Source organism: Penicillium bovifimosum (assembly GCF_028826915.1).
Source record: "Penicillium bovifimosum strain IBT 22155 chromosome Unknown utg000005l_segment0_segment0, whole genome shotgun sequence".
In the NCBI taxonomy this organism is placed as follows: domain Eukaryota; kingdom Fungi; phylum Ascomycota; class Eurotiomycetes; order Eurotiales; family Aspergillaceae; genus Penicillium; species Penicillium bovifimosum.
The window spans coordinates 5,969,853-5,989,431 of NW_026622714.1; the positions used below are offsets into that span (position 1 = coordinate 5,969,853).

Sequence of the window (19,579 nt, forward strand, 5' to 3'; positions counted from 1 at the left end):
CCACACAATGGAGGCGTTTACCGTCCCGTCTTGACTTCAACCAAGGAACCTACAAGACGCCACGACCGATAAGCAAGACGGGAGGTATAGATGCATATTATATCCTTCAACACAGTTATGAAAATGTCTTATCCCATATACCATCTATGATCTATCTAATTGATTCCATGCTATGAGGAGTTCATCAATGGGCAGTATACCTGGATACGAGTACCGTATATGGCCGTGTTACTTGGGTTTGTAGGTAGAAATGCTCGAAGTGTTATCAGACGGGAGCATGCAGGCATCGTCATCCCAAGGCCGGCTCATCATGACAGGCTCTGTGCGAAAATAGATATTTGTGTCTAATTGATATATGTGCTATGTACCATCTCTGACATCAATAGCACCGGTAACTCAGTGGTAGAGTGTAAGATTGCAAATCTTGAAGTCCCGTGTTCAATCCACGGTCGGTGCTCTCTCTTTTTGCATTTTTGCGAGTCGATTGTAGGGGCAGAACATCAAGTATGAGGAGTGGGTAAGCTGAAAGTTACACAATACAGATAGCCAACTACTACCTACGTGTATCTACACTTGTCAGTTCAAAATTGATGGGTAAGTCTATCGTGTACGCAGAATGCATGCTGGCTACTTCGGTCTCTTCACTAGGTATGCTGAAGCAAACCACATCCTCTACGTCTCGAAATCAAGGGCAAAGATCAGCCCAAAGCTAGGGTACCTGTTTGATTCAGCCAGTAGTCAAATGGCTGGCTGCGAGCTGGAATTTTCTCCGGACAAAATGTGCCTCCCACGTGGGGTAGGGTTGCGTGAAACAAGGCTGGATCTGAGCGTGGCGAGAGGTCGAGACCCGTAAGACATTTAAGATTCAAATAGTTCGAGTCCGTCAGTCAAGTGTCTAGGATATATGTGCCTAGAAGATTCTGGAAGCATTGGAACGCCCCCATTGTGGTAAGCGAAGGATGGGTGTACAGTGTTGACCAGTAGAGCATACGATAGACTGCAGTAATGAACCAATGACTAGAGCGAGTGAACGAAGGATGTCTTTGCATATCTCTTGCTATACTAGCAACATAGCGTCTGACACACAGGTACCCCGTACAACGGTCACACATCCTAGTCCAAGCATATGCGTGGCCTACAAGTATTGGCAAACATCCTGAATCCCAACTACATAGGGCGCCCCTGGCCCCTGGGGCCCGATACAGCGGCAACCGGCCCGGCGCTTCGACGAGCTGCAGCTAAAGCAAAGCAGGATAGCCCATAACCTTATCCCACCCAGTCCATAGTTAACCCGAAACCTGGTTAAGTTTCACACCACAACATTTAACTCTGAATCTAGCCCCAGGGTAGCACTGGTACATCCGTGGATGGTGGATTGTATATCAATGTAATCACCAGCCAAGCTCCGGACTCCGTACCTGACCCCCGGGCCCCCAAAGTCTACTCAAGCTAAATTAGACCGATTTAATGTAGAGCATGGGACTCGTATTCGGAGTTTTATGCCGTTGATAAATCAAATGTTAAAAACTGGGCTGACAGCAACAATTATGCACCCTCCTCATCGGGCCTAGACGAAGTTAATATCGGATGTGAAAGGGGTCGGGAAACCGATTTTCACTAGGGAATATTCTCTGATTGGACCTGCCAAGTGAGGGATGCCGTTGTGAGCATCCAAATAGTACTGCCATAAGTCAGCGCTAATCTTATACCACAATTAGGTTCTCATTATCCCGTTGTTGGCCCGAGACAGGGGCGTATCCTCCACGCCGGATTCAACGTTGACGGTACTTCGATTGACCCCGTAATCCGGCGTTGGCGATGAGACCTCCATCACCTCATCCTCCGTGTCGGAGAATGTCACTCGCAGGGCTTAGAAATATGAAAACGGGATGGGGACAGAGTTCTTAGCACTACTAGTGTTATTCTAGCACGAAATGAATAGCTGACTACGACGCACTCGTCCATCCAAGGGGTTTCAGTCCAATTTCTGGTTCGGATTTGGCTTCCCATGTTAGCATAGATGACTGTCCAGTTCACTTCAGCTTGACGGGGGCCAAGATTCATAGTTTCGGGTACAGCAATAGTTAGTTATAGAGTGATCAATATTTCCTTGGATAGCCCATGCAAGTCTCGGTAACCAAAGCATGCCGAGTCAGTCGTCCTTCTCGTATTTCAAATGCAGCATACTGTAACGAGCAGATTGATGGTACACAAATCCGCCTTCCAGCTCCTTTTGCATAACAGCGCCAACAGATCCTTCAATACACAGCCGCCAACAGACCGAGACGAGCAAATCCGACAGCTCGCCGACGCTCGCTCTAAGGCGAACAAGCCACTGATCATCCACGCGATCTAAAGCAAAAGGTCTGCAATGATGCGGCCACGTCGTCACGAAGACCGGTGTCAAGCCAGGGGACTGGGTCTTGGTGCGACACGAAGCAAAGAAAAAGTTTGAGAACAACTGGTTCCGCGCGTACAAAGTCATACAGGCGCATCCTCTCGGGACATATGCCCTCGCCGAGCCAGGCGGACAGATTATGAGGAACCTGATCAACGGTCCGAACCAGTTGTTCTCGAACTTCAACTTTGCTTCGTTTCGCACCAGGGCCCATCGCGGACCTTTTGGTTTTTGAACGCGTGAACTAGCAGTAGCTCGTTCGCTGTCGGATCTGCTCGTCTCGGTCTGTTGACGGCTGTGCATCAAACACGTCGTTCCCTTCAGATGACATCGTCCTGTGCCGTAGGGTGCGACAAGAATGTGCTAGGGGAACCTATTGAATCTTCGTGCATCGGAACGCTCCTTCATAGATACCATCTGTGAAGGGCCGAAGCCAAACCTGATTCAATCGGCTAGGCCAGATGCAATCTATCAAAAACTTGAAGAAGCATGGAAGTGAGCTCAGGGATGCGGTGTAATTTGGAAGACATGTAGAGGTCACGTGCGCTCACGTGATCCGCATCAGAGTGACGCGGCGACGCCGGCCGCCGGGCCCGGGCGGCCTGGCCTGTTACTCCGTACGGAGACACTCCGATGCTTATTTGCATTGCACAGTAGTGTCAGACACACACTGTATAGTGCTATGTATCCATGTTGATACCAAAGGGCGAAGGAATAAAGATACAACTCCCACACAAATAACCATTAACCAAAAGTCAAAACATGCCCGGCACTTCATCTTCCGGAGACCGGAATACTCCCCCATCAACACCAATTCCCCCAGTCTCCATGTAGGTCCCGCGCAAATCGCACTGTTACCTCCATAAATTGGACATTGGTAAACGACCCCAATCAATCCATAACCAACTCATCCATGGAACCTTTCGCAAAGAGTCTGGATAGTACATAGGGTATCCGTGGAATCGTAGTGGACACCTTACAGCCATGGCTATCCTTCCCATGGTTGCCACGCCGATCAGAGCGGGACGGAGGACCTTGGAGACGAACCAGACATTGAGCTGAATCTCAGCTGAATCTGTTTTTTTCAATGTTCACCAATTTCTGGGAAGCTCACCGACTGGGTTTAACTTGACGTATTTCCAGAAGGTTATTTTCTTCGAGCCCAAACTTTGTGCCCTGCTAGCTTGGTACAACTCATCATAGCTTTTGTGGGTAAGGATGAATGCAAATAAATCACTCAACTGCAGGTACGGGGATGAAGGTTCGATATGCACGCCTTAGTGGCAAGTATTCTGCGTACTGTACATGTAAGCTGAGCTAACTAAGTCAAGTAACTATGGGGCGGAGATCCGGTATCCAGATAGAGGGATTCGGGGAGGAGCCATGGAAGAACGCAATTCCATGGAAGAACGTAATTTAATATCAGCATTGTTCAATGTTTTCTGGAAGGGTTTCCATCCAGGTAGAGATTCGTGTGCATTGCAGGGATAGTCTTACCCGACGAGCATACATACCCATCTGCACATGTGCCAACGCCCATGGCCAATCCCTTCTTACCTCGGGGGTCGTCGTGTCCAATGAGAGAAGATTGACTGCGCTATTGGCGCAAGGGGCCGGGAGATCGGCGAGTCGTGCCATGGTGTGTGCTAACTGTGTTTGGAAAGTGCTTGACTCGCTGGTCGTGGGGGCGCCTTACTGTGGTTGGGAGGTGGTTGGGAATAGATAATGGATTATTGAGATCTGGTGGGTTTTGCAATTAATCTATCTAAAATTGGTACATCGGCTTGTTCAATGAAAAATAGGCTTGTATCCAGAACTCCAGGAACCGGCCGCCAGCGTAATTCCGAGAATAAAGCACAGTCTAGAAGTGAATATGTACAGAGAAGGTGAAACAAACACAGTAGATATAGGACGGGGTATCAAGTCCTCGGGACTTCGTGGATTCGTGAAAAAAGAAAAAAGCAATGAAACAACAGCGACGAGACTTAGTATACATCGTAGCCGATTAAACATCCTCAGGGTGCCGAATAACATGCGAGGAATGCGGCTCATAATCCGACGGCCGCGAGTCTCGCTGCACGGTAACAGTGATATCCTGACGGATACGCAGCGCACGCGCGGAACCATCATCACTGCTCGCATCGCGCTCTTCGCTAGGCGGCAGACTAATATCCGAAGCAGTCGCCTTTTGCGGGGAAATCGTAGCTGTGCGCTGGAACTCTTGCATGGTGAAGTCTCCCGAGCGGGTATGACTAGGTGGCCCATATGGCGTGGGCATATTTGAGCCGCCCTTGCTGGTGTTCCAGGGGCCGTACTTGTAGCGGTCTGTGCCGCGCTTTGAGCCGCCGGTCCAGCTCTTGAGGGCGGGAAAGACGTCGCGGAGGAGGGACCAGACTAGCGGCAGGTTTGTGACTAGGATGGCGACTGTTGCTTCGCGGAAGTACCAGTTCATATAGACGTAGGAGATCAGGGATTGGACGAGACAGTAGACTTTGTTCAAGACTGCGGCGACGATGACGAAGATGCCCATTCCGAAGAGGATCACCAGGATGAGCTTTTGCTTGAGCGGGATGCGGACTTGCATGAGCATTGGAATGGCAATGATGAGCATGAAAATGTCGGCGGAGATGGAGAGGCAGCCTTGTATGATTTCGTAGTACTGGTAGGACATGCATTGGTAGTTATCCGTTGGGACGGCCCAGTATTGATTTAATGGGCGACAGATCAGGAAGAGAGACAGTACGGTTGCAATAAAGCCGAGTCCGACATAGATGGCGAGATAGTTGATCCAGCGTTTCTGCTTCAATCCTTCACTGTCCGGGGTGCGTTAGTTAGGGGCCTGGAGGTCTCAATAGCTCTCGATTGGAAGAGTGCACATACGTGATACGGCTGTAGATCACCAACATGCACGCTTTCAGACTCCAGACGCAGAGAATGAATGAATGTTCCGACACAAAGACCCATTTACTTCCTTTGACTCGTTCCTCAATGTTCTCTTCCGTCAAGTTGGCTTTATCCTCGTCGGTCAAGAGATTCGAGCCTCCACCGGAGGCGACTTGATTCAAGGCGATGCATAATAATGTATACCAGACTACTGCAAAGAGCATGAGATAGTCATCGACCTGAAGATTGCGAAGGCCAAGACGTCGAATACGAGCGGTGCTATTGAACAGTACTTGGTCAGTGATATGTTCATATGTTAGCTCTATTTGCAGTTACTCACAATCGCAGGCCGGCACTCAGCACGCCAACACCGTAAAGTGCCCATGTCTCACGGGCGAATTTGACGGCGAAATCGCCTCCTAAACCAGACATTGGTCTTGTCCTGTTGGGTGGTTAACGAGGGAAATGGAGGAACGTGGAGTTAAGAGGCGCACTCACATTTTATAAAATTAGCCAGATATAGGGCGTTTTGTATAGGCTATCCCATAGGCCGGCCATATGCCGACGATCAGACAGGGGTGTATGGTTCGCCAAAAAGAGCGTGATCGGAGGTAATTTTGCAGAATTGCAGGTCGAAGTTGGTACAGATTGCTGTGAAAAGGGCTTGTGGCTTATCACGGCCGTGCAGGATCACCCATTCGATAGTGGGGCGTTGGAGGATTGTGTTTCCTTGGGTGGGCAGAGTTTGGGAAATTGATCAGATTGACTTTTCTTTTTTGTGCCTGAATTTATTTCTTCTACGGAGTACAGTACGGAGTATTGATTTTTGCCTTTGGCCCATCGACTTTGATACTACAGCGCCTCCCGATCTAGTATGGCTGATGATAGAGTTTACCGATCTCTTAGCGCAAGTTAGACTGAAACCTAACAGTATCTCACCAAGTTGTAGCAGGGTGATTTTTCCGAATGCCTCGATTCAAATCACTGGATTTCAAACAACATTCTCGAAGATGGGCATGGTGGTTTCTATCTGGGGGAGAACAAGATCCACAGTGGAGGAGCTGAGAGATCCAGCTATTGCCAGTTTCTGAAAGTGAGAAGGGCCAATTATTTCAATCCTTAGAGAATACCTCGATATACCACTTCTCATTCGTTGAACCACACACAAGTATCCGAATTTCCAATCATCGCCCGTGTTCTTTACCCGAAACAGATCAACGGCCTGCCAAATCATATTGATTCAGACATCCAACAGAAGCTGAGTTATCTAGATAGAGTTTGCCGCTAGTGACAAGCGTGAAGAGTGGGGGAGGGTGACGACATGAGACATTGGTTGGTTCCAAACTTGCCTTTTGAGGGATTTGAAAAATGGAGACAACGGGGGAAGATCCCTACCCGGTATGGCGGGGGAAAGAATGTCTCCATAATTTGTGGGACCCGGAGGCGAGGAGGCAATATGTTACACTCGATGTACAATACACTTGGAAAGAAATGCGAAGGTTTGGATATCGCGTGGTTCATGAGTAGATCGGAATGACCGGAATGGGACTGGCGTGATATCTCTTCCAGGGTTATGTGCGCTAAACTAGATACATACTCTTGATGGTTCTTCACGGAGAAACTATAAGTACATTAACTACACATTATTGTGCTCCTTAATATATTATAGTTGTTAATTAAATTTAGCTCTTAGTTATCAAATGCAATATATCTCAGATCTGAGGCTAACAACGGACTTGCCTCGTCCGCGAGGTACTGCGTACCGTCGTTCCATGGATGGGTGGGAGAAGGCCACCCCCACTTGGATCGACCGGCGTGGAGAGTTTTGCCGGATCGATGGGGCTGTTCAAATACAAATCGCTCCGTACACTTGGGCCTTGGGGATGTGTCATGATTGAATCAGAGATATACTGAGGGGAGTCCTGGTCATAGAAAGAAAATACAGCCAGTTTGGTTCTTGTACCTATGGGGTACTAGTACGTAGCGAGAAGACTCTTCACAGTGAGGCAGGCGCCAGTCAATTAGTTCAGATCTACCTCATCCCACTACTCTGGAATGGGCAGCTCCAATGCTCATCATGCTGACCGCTTTCGTAATCAGTACAGAGTAGTGTTACCCTTATCACAGTAACTGGGGGCTCCGTCGACCGATGGTCCGATGCTATCCACCTTCAGCTAGACTAGACCTCGGGGAACGTTCTATTTCAAGGCCAAGAGATCCTGAATCGAGATCACGTCCGGTAGATGTTTTAGATGCACGACTGTTTACAATACCCACATTGTGCACTATGCTACGGTGCAAGTGCCCTGTGGGTATCAAAGTTGATTAAGGCCGGCCTCAAGTCCTACACAGTACAAGGCTGTTGTACGCTGCACAAACTACCTAGTACCTACCCCCTGCCACCCTAGTTCACCAGTCATAGATTGCCGCGCCCACATCACCTGAACTATCCAAAGGAGTGTTATCCGACAGTGCCACCTGCCATCTTGGTGAGGAATTCACGGGACTTCGGATTTACCGATTGCCCACTCAATCTCGTACGCAGTACTTAGTAGCACACTCGATAACTAGGTTTATATTACACTATGCTCTCGGCGGGCTGATCTGTTTCACTCATATTTTATGTATTAGGTTGTTCTAGAATTCCAGGGGCGGATATCATGTGAAAGTAGATTGTTGACAAGTATGTACATGCATAATATGCATTGATCTAGAGTATTGGATGCAGTGAATAAGACTCCGGGGTCAAATGCACATGGTTCGTACCCCGCTAGATGGTTAAGCTGTTTAAGCAAAAAAAGGACCCAGAATACCGTCAATCTCCCGAGACCAAAAAGGCAATGAGTAGAGATGAGTCTGCTCTGGGGGAGAAGAGATTGAAAAAAGCCTTTCTGCTGTAGCTCCCCTTCTGGGTTAAGCGCAATGTTGGTTAGTCTCCGCGATTGTGAGTAGAGTTTCGGTTGGAGTCAACTGTTTAACCTATCGACCACCCTCGCCTCCGACTTCGCCCAATAACAACTCCGGGGTGACTCCACTCCGAAATCATTAGCCACCGGATGATGCTAGCAGCGAGATATGATTGGTTGGAGATTGAGAAACCAAGGGGGTGGGGTCGGGATAAATTCATGGGTTGATCAAGCCGACTCTTGATCGGCCTTGCCGTGATATGATAATATAGTTATCGTTGTGCTCCTTTCTTCTCTGAAATTTCTCACTGTGTTTTTACTTCAATATACTCCCTATTCAGTCCTTTATCACATCTGGGGGTGAGAGTGAAAAGCAAGCATTCCCGACATCCCTCGTTTCAATCCCCAACTCTGTCGGAATAAGGAGTATCTGTGAAGTTAGGGAAATTCAATTCCCAAATTGAAACCATGTCCAGCAATACGTCTGGAAATGAGGCGGGTTATTTCCCCGAGAAAGAGGTCCCTTACACCCCCGAGAAGGAAGTCGCACCTTCACCCGATCATTGCCACGATGGCCCGGTGGACGGAGAATTGGTCAACGCCTCAGGCCATCGCCAGGAACTCGAACGGAATTTCAGCCTTATAAGTATCTGTGCCGTGGCAGTGACGACTGGAAACACGTGGATTGCCCAAGGTGGCAGTGTTGTGACTGCATTGAGCAATGGTGGACTTTCGGGAACTATCTATGAATTGTATGGTCTTTGCCTGTCCCCCTTCTCAAACTAAAGCTGACCATTGCCCAGTATGGCCGTCTCTGTCTGCTACTGGTTAGTCGCCGCATCGATCGCCGAATTGGCATCGGGTATGCCCTCAGCCAGTGGTGTATACCATTGGGCAACCATCACAGCCGGGAGCAAGTACGGTCGCGTGTGCGGATTCTATGCTGGATGGTGGAACTGTCTGGCGTGGATCCTCGGTGCTGCATCTATGTCTTTGATTCTGGCCCAGCAGACCGTCTCCATGTATGAGCTTATGCACCCTGGGTTCGTGCCTTCGCAGTGGAACACTTTCGTCAGCTTCCTCCTCTGCACCTGGACTTGCTGCTGCATTGTCCTCTTCATGAACCGGTTCCTGCCTTATATCGGCAACCTCGGCATGTTCTTCATCCTTGCTGGTGTGTTCATCACCATCCTTGTTTGTGCTATCATGCCCCATGTGAACGGCGTTGGATATGCGACCGACAAGCTTGTGTGGCGCACTTGGGACAACCGAACCGGTTACACCCAGCAAGGATTTGTCTTCGTCGCCGGTATGCTCAACGGTGCCTACAGTGTGGGAACCCCTGACTGCTCGTCTCATTTGGCCGAGGAGATCCCGAAGCCGAGTCGGAACATTCCCAAGGCTGTTTTCGCTCAAATGAGTGTTGGGTTCGTCACAGGTATCTGCTACATGGTCGCCATCTTCTATGCCATCAACGACCTCGAGGCGGTCCGCACTACCGGTACCTTCCCTCTCGCCGAGATCTACCGTCAAGCTACCGGCTCCCGTGGTGGCGCTCTGGGTCTCCTGATTGTCGCATTCCTGCCTACCTTGATCACTGCCTCCGGCTGCTACATCACCGCCGGACGTACTCTCTGGACCATCTCGCGTGACGGCGCCACTCCCTTCGCGGGATGGCTTGGAAAGATCAGCACTAAGTTCCACAACCCCTTCAACGCTACCCTGACCTGTGGCTGCATGATCACCATCTTAGCCTGCATCTACCTTGGCTCTACAACCGCATTCAGCGCCTTTGTGGGTTGCTTCGTGCAGCTATCCAGTCTTTCATACTTCATGGCTATCTTCCCTCACATCTTAACCCGCCGTTCATCTTTCGTTCCCGGATACTTCTTCATGAACAACAAGATTGGCTATGTTATCAACTCCCTGGCTTGCATTTATATTATTGCTTTCGCCATCATCTTCTGCTTCCCTTATGCTTTGCCTACCGATGCTGCGTCGATGAACTATGCCAGTTTGATGACTGGTGGTTTGTCCATCTTCGTTACGATTTGGTGGTTCGTCCACCAGGGCTCCTACCAGGGCCCGAAGCATGTCCCCTTGACCGACAAGGCGCTGGCTGATGATGCGCGGTAAATCTGTGTTCAGATGAAACGCTGGGAGATTGTTTTGCATATACCTCTGCTTGGCATAGCTGTTCCTTCGCTGCTGATCTTTTCATGACCATCCGATACTCCTTTTCACGATGCTACATTCATGTTATATACACCCTTTGTACACCTCTTTTGTGTTGGCCTTTTATGACTTTATAGACAGCTTCTGAAAATTAATTCACGGTCTTTTCACTCAAGCATCCAATCTCCATTAGCGAAGATATCTTCGGATTCATTAGCCAGTCAACCAACGTGAACGAATAAGCCCAGCGAGAACAGCAGGAATTAAAAGCGAATCTACTGTGTAGCACTGGCCGCGCCCGGAAGGTCATTCTGTACTCTGTAGCAGATATCAGAATCTTCTTGTGTTCTGATAGGCAACCTCCACGTGACCACGCGTCCCGCGCCTTTGTCGCGTCTTCAACCCCGACGCATTCTTACCAAAAAAGGAAGAAAGACCAGCACAGTCATGGTCTTCAAACCCTTCAAGTCCCCTTTGATTAGGAACCCTGCCCCATCCTCAGAATCACTCGAAGAGCCCATCCGCCCTACCAAAAAGCCCCGCCTCGGAGACGAATCGACATCCGACGAGGCACGATCCACACCAATAGCCAGCCGAAAGCCACTCATTCAAGTCAAGAACCTAGGATCAGACAGTGCAACGCAGTCATCGGCTGGAGAATTGGACAGAGATGTCAAAGCCGGCGAAAGATACTTCAATGTCCTTTGGTAAGTCCCAGAGGCTACAGTCCAACACCCTGAAGTTCTGAACCCAGGGTCAATAGAACGTACCAGCTAACCCACCCAGGCGCAAACCGACGGCCAAAAAGCACAAAACATGGGATGGAGATGGAATTCTCTCCTTCCGCGGAGGTCTAGTCCATCTACGGGATACTGCAGGGAAGGAGATGGGACGGAGGACGCACGAATCCGACCTCGAGCCCGGCACGACGTTATCTATCTCCGGCAAAGATGTCGAGATAGACTCGGAGATAACCCGCAAGGAATACTTCTCCGGCAGGAGGTTCTTGGAGGGCACACCTACAAGCACAGAACCCGTTCCCACTATCAAGAAAGAAGCCCCCCCGCTCGCAAGAAAGGCGAAGTCCGCAAGCCGACGGCCGCTGAGCGGACCGAGTCCCTGAAGCGCTCGCTGGCTCTGGTGACCAATCCCAACGCGAACCCTGGAAAGGCACCTGCCGCCTTCGCGGCGTACAAAAAACCGCTACTTGAGAATACAGTTATTGCCAAGGCTCCGGGAAAAGTCGTTCCGCGTCACGATCCCAAGGCACCTGGCGCGTTGGTTATGCCGAGGCCGAAGTCTGTGCCGAAGGGAACACAAGTTGTCGATGTTGTTGTTGATCCTCTGTTGGCCAAGAATCTGCGGCCGCACCAGCGCGAGGGTGTGCGGTTCTTGTACGAGTGTGTGATGGGTATGCGGTCGTTCAATGGCGAGGGTGCCATTCTTGCGGACGACATGGGCTTGGGAAAGACATTGCAGACTATCGCGCTGCTTTGGACTCTGCTGAAGCAGAATCCTGTTTTTGAAGCACCACCTGTGATCAAGAAGGCTTTGATTGTTTGCCCTGTCACTCTTATCAATAACTGGCGGAAGGAATTCCGCAAGTGGCTCGGTAATGAGCGCATTGGGGTTTTTGTCTTTGATGATAAGAGCAAGCGTCTCACTGATTTCACCAAGGGTCGGGCTTACAGTATTATGATTGTCGGATATGAGAAGCTCAGGACGGTTCAGGAAGCTTTGGCGAATAGTTCTGGAGTCGATATCATCATTGCAGATGAAGGCCACCGGCTCAAAACCCTGCAGAACAAGAGTGGTATGGCTATTCAGTCGCTCAGTGCTACGAAGAGAGTCATTCTTTCAGGCACGCCGATTCAGAATGACCTGAAAGAGTTCTTTGCAGCCGTGGATCTGGTCAACCCGGGTATTTTGGGCAGTTTCAAGTCCTTCGTCCGCGATTTTGAAACCCCAATCATTCGCAGCAGACAGCCAGAAGCAACAAGAAAGGACATCGAGAAAGGAGAATCTAGAGGCGAGGAATTGCGAGAGCTCGCCTCCAAGTTCATGCTCCGCCGAACAGCAGACATCTTGGCCAAATACCTCCCCCCAAAGACCGAATATGTCCTCTTCTGCAAACCCACCCGTCCCCAGGCAAGCATCTACAAAGCCGTCCTCGCGTCCCCAATCTTCCAATCCGCAATGGGCAACGCGGAGAGTGCCCTGCAGCTCATAACCATCCTTAAAAAGCTGAGCAACAGCCCATCCCTCCTATCCGCCAAAAACAACGACGGCACCCCAAACGAAACGATAGCCTCCCTCATCGCCTCCATTCCTCAGCCTCTCCACCGCCACCTTTCCCCCTCTTCCAGCGCCAAGATCCGCGTCCTCGACCAACTCCTCGACACCATGCGCAACAAAACAGATGAGAAAATCGTCCTCGTCTCAAACTACACCTCAACGCTCTCCCTCCTCGCAAACCTCCTCACCTCCCTCGGCCTCCCCTATCTCCGTCTAGACGGCAGCACCCCAGCTCAAAAACGCCAAGGCCTAGTAGATGACTTCAACCGCCTCCCAGCATCTTCCTGCTTCGCCTTCCTCCTCTCCGCAAAAGCAGGCGGCACAGGCCTCAACCTCATCGGCGCCAGCCGTCTTATCCTTTTCGACGTCGACTGGAACCCCGCAACAGACATCCAGGCCATGGCGCGTATCCACCGCGATGGCCAGAAACGACCTTGTCGCATCTACCGTGTTCTGCTCAAGGGCAGTCTGGAAGAGAAGATCTGGCAGAGACAAGTTACGAAACTCGGACTTGCGGACAGTGTCATGCAGGAGAAGAGTAAGAGTAATAGCGCGGCCCAGTTCTCTGCTGCGGAACTGAGGGATCTATTCCGTCTTGACGAGGAGCGGGCTTGTCAGACGCATGAGTTGTTGGGGTGTAAGTGTGGTGGGCGGGGCGTTGTATCTGACTCGGCTGTTTCATCTGGTGCCGCGACGCCGGCTACTCTTCAAGGAGCTTCGGACGGGGAATTGTCGATTCCGGAAGATGAGGATTATGATTCTGACGAGTCCTTGCCTCTGCCTTCTTCGCTTATCAAGGCTTCTGAGGTTGATATGGAGAAGCAGGAACTGGCTATTCGGGACGGGAGTTATCGTGATAAGATGGCGAAGGGGAAGAAGGGATCGAGTGACGAGGAGGAGGATTCCAAGAGTCCGAAGGATAAGATGCATCAGTCTTTGGCGCAGTACTCCCATATCGACCCGTCTCTGCTTGCAGCTGATCCTGACTCTGGGGCTGATGTCGAAGATGAGGAGCTTGAGGCTGCTATTGATGATGATGTGCTTGTCGCCATGCTGAAAGATGAGTGTAATTTGATTGGGTATGTCTTCAAGAAGACTAATGGTGCGGAGATAGAGAGTTAGATAGCTCTCTGTCTTGCATTTTAGACTGTGGTTTATATTGGCTTGTTATGATGCATCCTGTTCCCTTACTGGACTATACTATAGATAACTACTCCGTAACTACATGGTGAACTAACTAGGCATGATTGAAGAGATGTCACTAGCATAAAACATTGATGGAAACAAAGTATGGATGACAGCATTATCCACAGTCAGGATATCAATCAGGAATTCTAAAATATACAAAAGAAAAGGAGAAGGGAATAGCCACTATGTAAAGCGAAAAAAATAAGGAAAAGTATGTAAAAAGAGAGAAAACCACCAATGCACCACCCAATCCATACCTCATTCACACATAAACCCCATACCACAACCCCTAAAATCAAACCCACCACATCAAGGCCTCAATACCTTAATTTCCCAACAAGTCCAAAAGTATAAGCCGCCTCCGCCTCACTCTTCATCTGAATCATAAAGATCTTCCCAGACCCATTCGCAACACCCCCCTTCTGCGCAACAGCCGCATCCTCACTCTCCCCCCGAATCGAAAGCGCAATACCCGTCCTGGCAATCCTTTCAAAAGCATTCTCCCCAAGACAAACGTCGAGAAGCGTCTCACCCCTTGTCTTCCCGCGAATAACAATTCGCTTCTCAGTCGGCAGAGCGCCACGCGGCGAAGCAGCACCGGACCCAGGAGGCGAAGTACCACTAGAGCCATCGTTCTCAAGCTGCTGCACACTGCCATCGCTACGCCCACTGACACCCGTCCCGGGACGGGAAGGCGTTCTAGTAGGCGCAGGCATAATAGTCAATCGGGCGGCGCCCATATCGCTCCATTTCGAAGCCGATTCGCGGGCGTAGAGACGGATTTTAGCGTTTGAGAGGCCGATGCCATCTGCGCCCTTGATTGCTGCTGCGATGCGGCCGATGCCTGTGTTGAGGGAGGGGTCGTTTCGGGAGTCGGCGGAGCCGGAGTATGTGCTTCCTTCGCGGCCGGTGCGGGATTCGACGGTTGAGCGGGAGATGTTGAACATTTTGCTGCTTGCGCCGAAGCGCTTGAGGGCGGAGAAGGCACTGCTCATTGTTCCGACGCTGCTGTCGGAGGCCTCGGCGAGGGAGCGCGGGGAGCCGGAGGCGCGGTAGCTTTTTCTGCGACGGGGCCAGCCGAAGAGGCCTCCGCTGGATTTGGGGGCTTGTTCGAACGTTGAAACATGGCCGTTGAAGGGGCCGCGGGCGTTTTGGAGGGCGATGTAGGTTGGGTTGTTGATTCGGGATTGGTTGATAAGGCCGTATAAGGCGTCACATTCGTCGGGGCTGCGTGAGCGGAACATGATGTTGTTGCTGGAGGTGATTTGGGAGCGCTGGGTGGGAGGAGAGCGGATGCTGATGTCAATGGCGGTGCCACGACGAATAGGGACAAGCGGTGTTAGTTCAAGAGAGATGAGCGGTCTCGAGGATTGGGAATCGGGGTTCCAGTTGGGGTCAGAGCCCATTGCAAAGGCCTCGATCAGACCAGGACTGACGACGATGCTACATTCTTCAGGAAACAGGGTCTCCCAATTGTTTTTGTTCGACCAGGCAAACACGGACGCGACAGCTTTGGAAGTCTTGGTGGGTTGCAGCGGCACAGAACGATATCCACTCTGTGATGCAGAATTCGAAGGAGACAGCGAGCTGGCGTCGGTTATCTCGTCCGGTGCCTTAGGCTTGGGGGTGTCGTATTCCTCATCTTCAGACATCGACGAGTAATCGTACTCCGAATCGGACAGGTCGCCAGACCTCGAGTATTCAGAGGATGAGTAAGAGTAGTGACGCACTGTCGATGCATCCGAGTCTGTCTCAGAGTAGTCTGAAGCCGTAGAGGGTTCATATTCGTGCTTCAGAGGAGAAGAGCCACGTCGCTTAAGTCCACCGGTGGATGTGAGCACCGGAGTCTTGGAGTGCCTGCCATTGGCAGGGCTAGGCGAGCGATGAGGTGGAGGGGGCGGAGGGCTATCATCATCCTTTGGCCGTCTTCGAGACTTCCTTCTCCTGGTCTTCGTCGGTGTCTCTAGAGGTTCCCGTGTGGGCAGGCTCTCGAGTGGAGGATAGTCTTCCTCCTCTTCGGGACCGAGGCTTGTCGGAGTAGACAAGTGAGTTTGGCTGCTGGAAGTCCGGATTTTGGGAATCAATGGAAGAGTCACTGAGGGCACGGATGAGACCCGGGGGATTCCGGCTCGGGTTCCTTGACAGGCGTCTTCTGAGGCTGGGGAATCCTCGAGCGCGACTTTGCTTTGGGAGAAGGCTTGCTTGCGGAGTCATCAGTTTCGTCTCCATAGAATCTGCCTCGCGTTGGGGTGCTTGGCGTTTGGGGTGAAGTAACTGCAGGTGCGCTGCGTTCGGGTGCCTCTTCAGTTACGACAGTTGGCTGAGGGGTAACATCGGAAGCAGGAGACTCTCCAAAGCGTGAAAGTCGTTTGGCTTTTGATCGCTTGAGACCAGTGGAAGACTTCTCCCCGCTAGCTGGCGAGCTCCTAGAGATTGTAGAAGGAAGGAGAGGGAGGTCAGGGCGAATGGGCCTTGCAGATAGCTCTGACTCTCCAGCAGTGCACTCACTCTCCCGGGTGCTGGTCGAGTATGAAAAGATCCTGGAATCAGCAACAGAGGACCCGACTGTACTTGGCTCAGACGGCTGCTCTTTGGGGTCCAATGAGCGTCTTTTGCTGGTAGCCTTCTCGCCAATGGGGATATCAACATCCCTGGGGTTTGGCCTGGGCGGAGAAACATTACCCACGGGCTTGCAGGCTTTGTTTTGTTTGGCGCGGCTGATGAAGCTTTGGCTTCGACAGATGGAGGGCGGGATAGGATCAGACCCGAGCAGTGAGATCCACTCAGCCCCGACGTCTTCTTCGTCAATGCGGAGCGATATCAATTCCTGCCAGTACTTCGTGGGATCACCGGGAGCACTGCGCAGCATGATCACGATCTCATATTTTGAGTCCCCCCTGCGTGCTGAGACACATCGAAGGTCCATGGGAGGGAAGAGAAGCCATCGGTCTGAATGGTCAATCTCACAAATCAAAAGATCGCCGCCTGGCCCTTTGCTCGGGGCATTATCTCGATACAAGAGCTCGGCTCGACAATCGACTAGCTGACCACTTGAGTGGTACAGTGAAAGATTGAAGAAATCACGTGCGCGGACACGGCGAGTCTGGTCAATGGTGATCCCCTGGAGGACGGCCAATGTCATCGGGTCTCTTGAGCGTGTCGGGTCAATACTGGCAGCGGATTCGTCCTCCAATCTCGCTCTTTCATCTCGGACACGTTTCCGGGCGTCAATAACGAGACTCTGATAGGCAGTGGCGGTCTCTTCGGCTTTGGGGGATGGCTCCAGGAGATTGATGCCCTTGAAACTCTTTGCCAGGTACTTGAGGCGCACCAAAGGCCGCTTAAGCAGATAGGCAACATCGACCTTTTCCCCGTTACTGTCAACGATATCGCCATTTTCGTCTCGCTCCAAGCCCTCATCCAAGCTCTTGGTGTCGGCATTGTCTGTGGCCTCACCCTCCTCCAGAGGAGCGAGGTTAACAATGACGTCCTTGAAACCCAGACGCCACGCCTTAAGGTACTCGCGATAAACTCTCTGAGCACCTTGCGCCCATGTAAGCAATGCATCCGCGTTGTCCTGCGGAATTCGCTTGTGCATATTCTTGAGACGTTCGATTGCCACTCCCATGTTGACGATCGGCTTTGAGAAATTCAGGTCATCACGAGGATCTAATGACGGCCGGAACAGGCCTGCAGCAATGGCCGAGTCAGAGCGGGAAAGCACACAGGTCAGGAGAACCGGAATCACACCCCCAACCAATGTTTTCAGCTCACGCATATACTTCGCTTCGTCATTTGAAAGCTCGTGGAGCAAATCGCCAACTGTTGCGTGTGCGAGGCGGCTTTTGTTAGTCCGGATGCTCCGATTCGACCGAATGCTTCTGCTCCGTGAAGCCGAGACAGATAGCACAGACATGAGGTCATTGTGAGTAGTAAGTCGTCTTTTCAATTGTGAGGAAATCACAGGTAGTGAGTTTGGATCAAATTGGTCATCTTTTTCTGCTTCTTCTGCTTCCTCGGCAAGTGTAGGTTTGCGTTTTTCGGTAGGGGCAGAGTTCGGTGAAGGCTCAGTCCTTGCGGTAAGAGTGGTGCTCAATGTTTCTGCAGAGGCGATCGTTGATAAACGATGGTAGCCAGTGGTCGGGAATGGTTTCTTGCGACCAAGTGGGACAGGTGCATTGTGCCCCGAGACTTCAGAGCCACCATCAGAAAATGGTTGGATATCGGACTCCGAGGGTGCAAGGCTATCCTGGTAAGGCCTTTCCTGAACGACATTGTCGTCTTTGCTCCTGGTAGATAGTCTGGAGGTTTTGTCGACGCCTGCTCGCTTAGAGTTTGCGGGTTTCTCGCAATCTTGTGTTTTGCCGGCGAAGGTAACAGCCTCCTGTCCCTTGGACTGCCGACTCACGGCGCTCTTTGGGCGAGACTCGGAACTCTTTGGCCGCTCGCTAGTAGTGGATGGCTCGGACTCGGTTCCACGTGGTAGTTCTCCCTCTCCAAGTCTCTGGGATCGCCTTGCACGGCCTGACTTTAGATCCAGAGGAGCTGGCATATCCCTTTTAGATCCGGCGTCGGCGTCGTCCATGAAAGGGTCCGGTGTTTCAGAAAGCCACGCCTCGATTTTGGCTCCACGGCCTGTAGTTGGAGTAGGGGTAGGCCTCGGCGGCTCTGGCTCGGGTATCCCAAACATTTTCCTGGACTCGTCGATCATGTGTGCGAATATCCCACCTTTTGGAGGCTTTGCTGGGCCGCGCTTGCGTCTCCTCGACAGCTCGGAGAAGTCCGCCTCGCTTGAAGCCCATGCGTCCTCTGGGGGAGGCGAGCGCGTCTTGAACCTATCCGAGAGCTCTGAAGGTTCGACGGTCCCGGTATAATCTGTTTCATAGTCGCTCTCAGTGATGGTATCGACATTCTTTCGCGCACTTGCAGATTTCGTGTCTCGAGTGGGTGATCGATGCCCCGCCCCAGTGCCACGTTTTGCCTGCGATCGCGGGATCTGCCGACCTTTGTCCAAATCATCTTCACTATCGTCATGTCTACCGCGTACCGACCTAGCTCGCCCATCATTTATGGTGTATTCCGATATGCGCTTGGGCGTGGGCAGGTTGCGCGACGCGGATTGTGTAGAGGCTCGGTTACGGGTTCGCTTCCAATGTTCATCGCTCACGACTCGTTTGCGGGGTGTGCTATGACTGCGCTTTCTCATAGTCGGGGGTTTATCCTTGCAGGTCTTCTCCAGCTTCTCCGCCTTGATTTTCGCCGGCTTCGGGATTGGCTTCGAATCTGATTTTGGATCATTTTCCTCGTCGGCGTAAGGATCGTCGATCGTCACGACCCCGCCTCCTTGTTGCTGCCATTTACGCACTCTGGAGCGAACGGTGTTGGTGTCGTGCAACCCCAGCGGTTCTCCGATGTCCAGCGGCTTTGGCGTAGTTTTCGCGGGTCCTCCACGACTGGAGGGACGTTGTGGCGTCGCAGGAGATGGCATCGGTACCTATAGTCACAGAGTAAGACACAATCATTTCGCAAGAGGAGGTTTTCGAGGTGTTGTTGTCCCAAGCAGGTACGGGAACACGGTTTGTTGACTCCGACGTCACAGGGATCTCTACTTACCAAAGGCCCGAAAGATCTCCCTATAACGTTAACAGATCCCAAGCATTTGCTTTTGTATGACGTTCTCAAGGAAATGCCAATCCTTTGGTCATAAACAATCAGTTGTGTCGGGGAGATTCGA

At 51.3% G+C, this 19,579-nt stretch overlaps 4 protein-coding genes across 4 annotated transcripts; 2 read left to right on the forward strand and 2 right to left on the reverse strand.

Moving 5' to 3' along the window:
• Window positions 1-4,403: 4,403 nt before the first annotated feature.
• Window positions 4,404-5,713, reverse strand: N7515_007494 (uncharacterized protein; the record flags this gene model as incomplete). The annotated part of the gene is made up of 3 exons (XM_056668238.1): window positions 4,404-5,211; window positions 5,279-5,560; window positions 5,622-5,713. The coding sequence occupies 3 exons, from the start codon at window positions 5,711-5,713 to the stop codon at window positions 4,404-4,406; spliced, it is 1,182 nt and encodes a 393-aa protein (XP_056521834.1).
• A 2,942-nt stretch (window positions 5,714-8,655) lies between these two features.
• N7515_007495 (uncharacterized protein) lies at window positions 8,656-10,323 on the forward strand (the record flags this gene model as incomplete). Its single annotated transcript, XM_056668239.1, has 2 exons — window positions 8,656-8,939; window positions 8,991-10,323. The coding sequence occupies 2 exons, from the start codon at window positions 8,656-8,658 to the stop codon at window positions 10,321-10,323; spliced, it is 1,617 nt and encodes a 538-aa protein (XP_056521835.1).
• Window positions 10,324-10,809: 486 nt separating this feature from the next.
• Window positions 10,810-13,779, forward strand: N7515_007496 (DEAD/DEAH box helicase; the record flags this gene model as incomplete). Its single annotated transcript, XM_056668240.1, has 3 exons — window positions 10,810-11,069; window positions 11,149-11,364; window positions 11,421-13,779. The coding sequence occupies 3 exons, from the start codon at window positions 10,810-10,812 to the stop codon at window positions 13,777-13,779; spliced, it is 2,835 nt and encodes a 944-aa protein (XP_056521836.1).
• A 383-nt stretch (window positions 13,780-14,162) lies between these two features.
• On the reverse strand, window positions 14,163-19,333 carry N7515_007497 (uncharacterized protein; the record flags this gene model as incomplete). Its single annotated transcript, XM_056668241.1, has 2 exons — window positions 14,163-15,903; window positions 15,942-19,333. 2 exons carry the CDS (start codon window positions 19,331-19,333, stop codon window positions 14,163-14,165), a joined length of 5,133 nt encoding a protein of 1,710 aa, XP_056521837.1.
• Window positions 19,334-19,579: the final 246 nt, after the last annotated feature.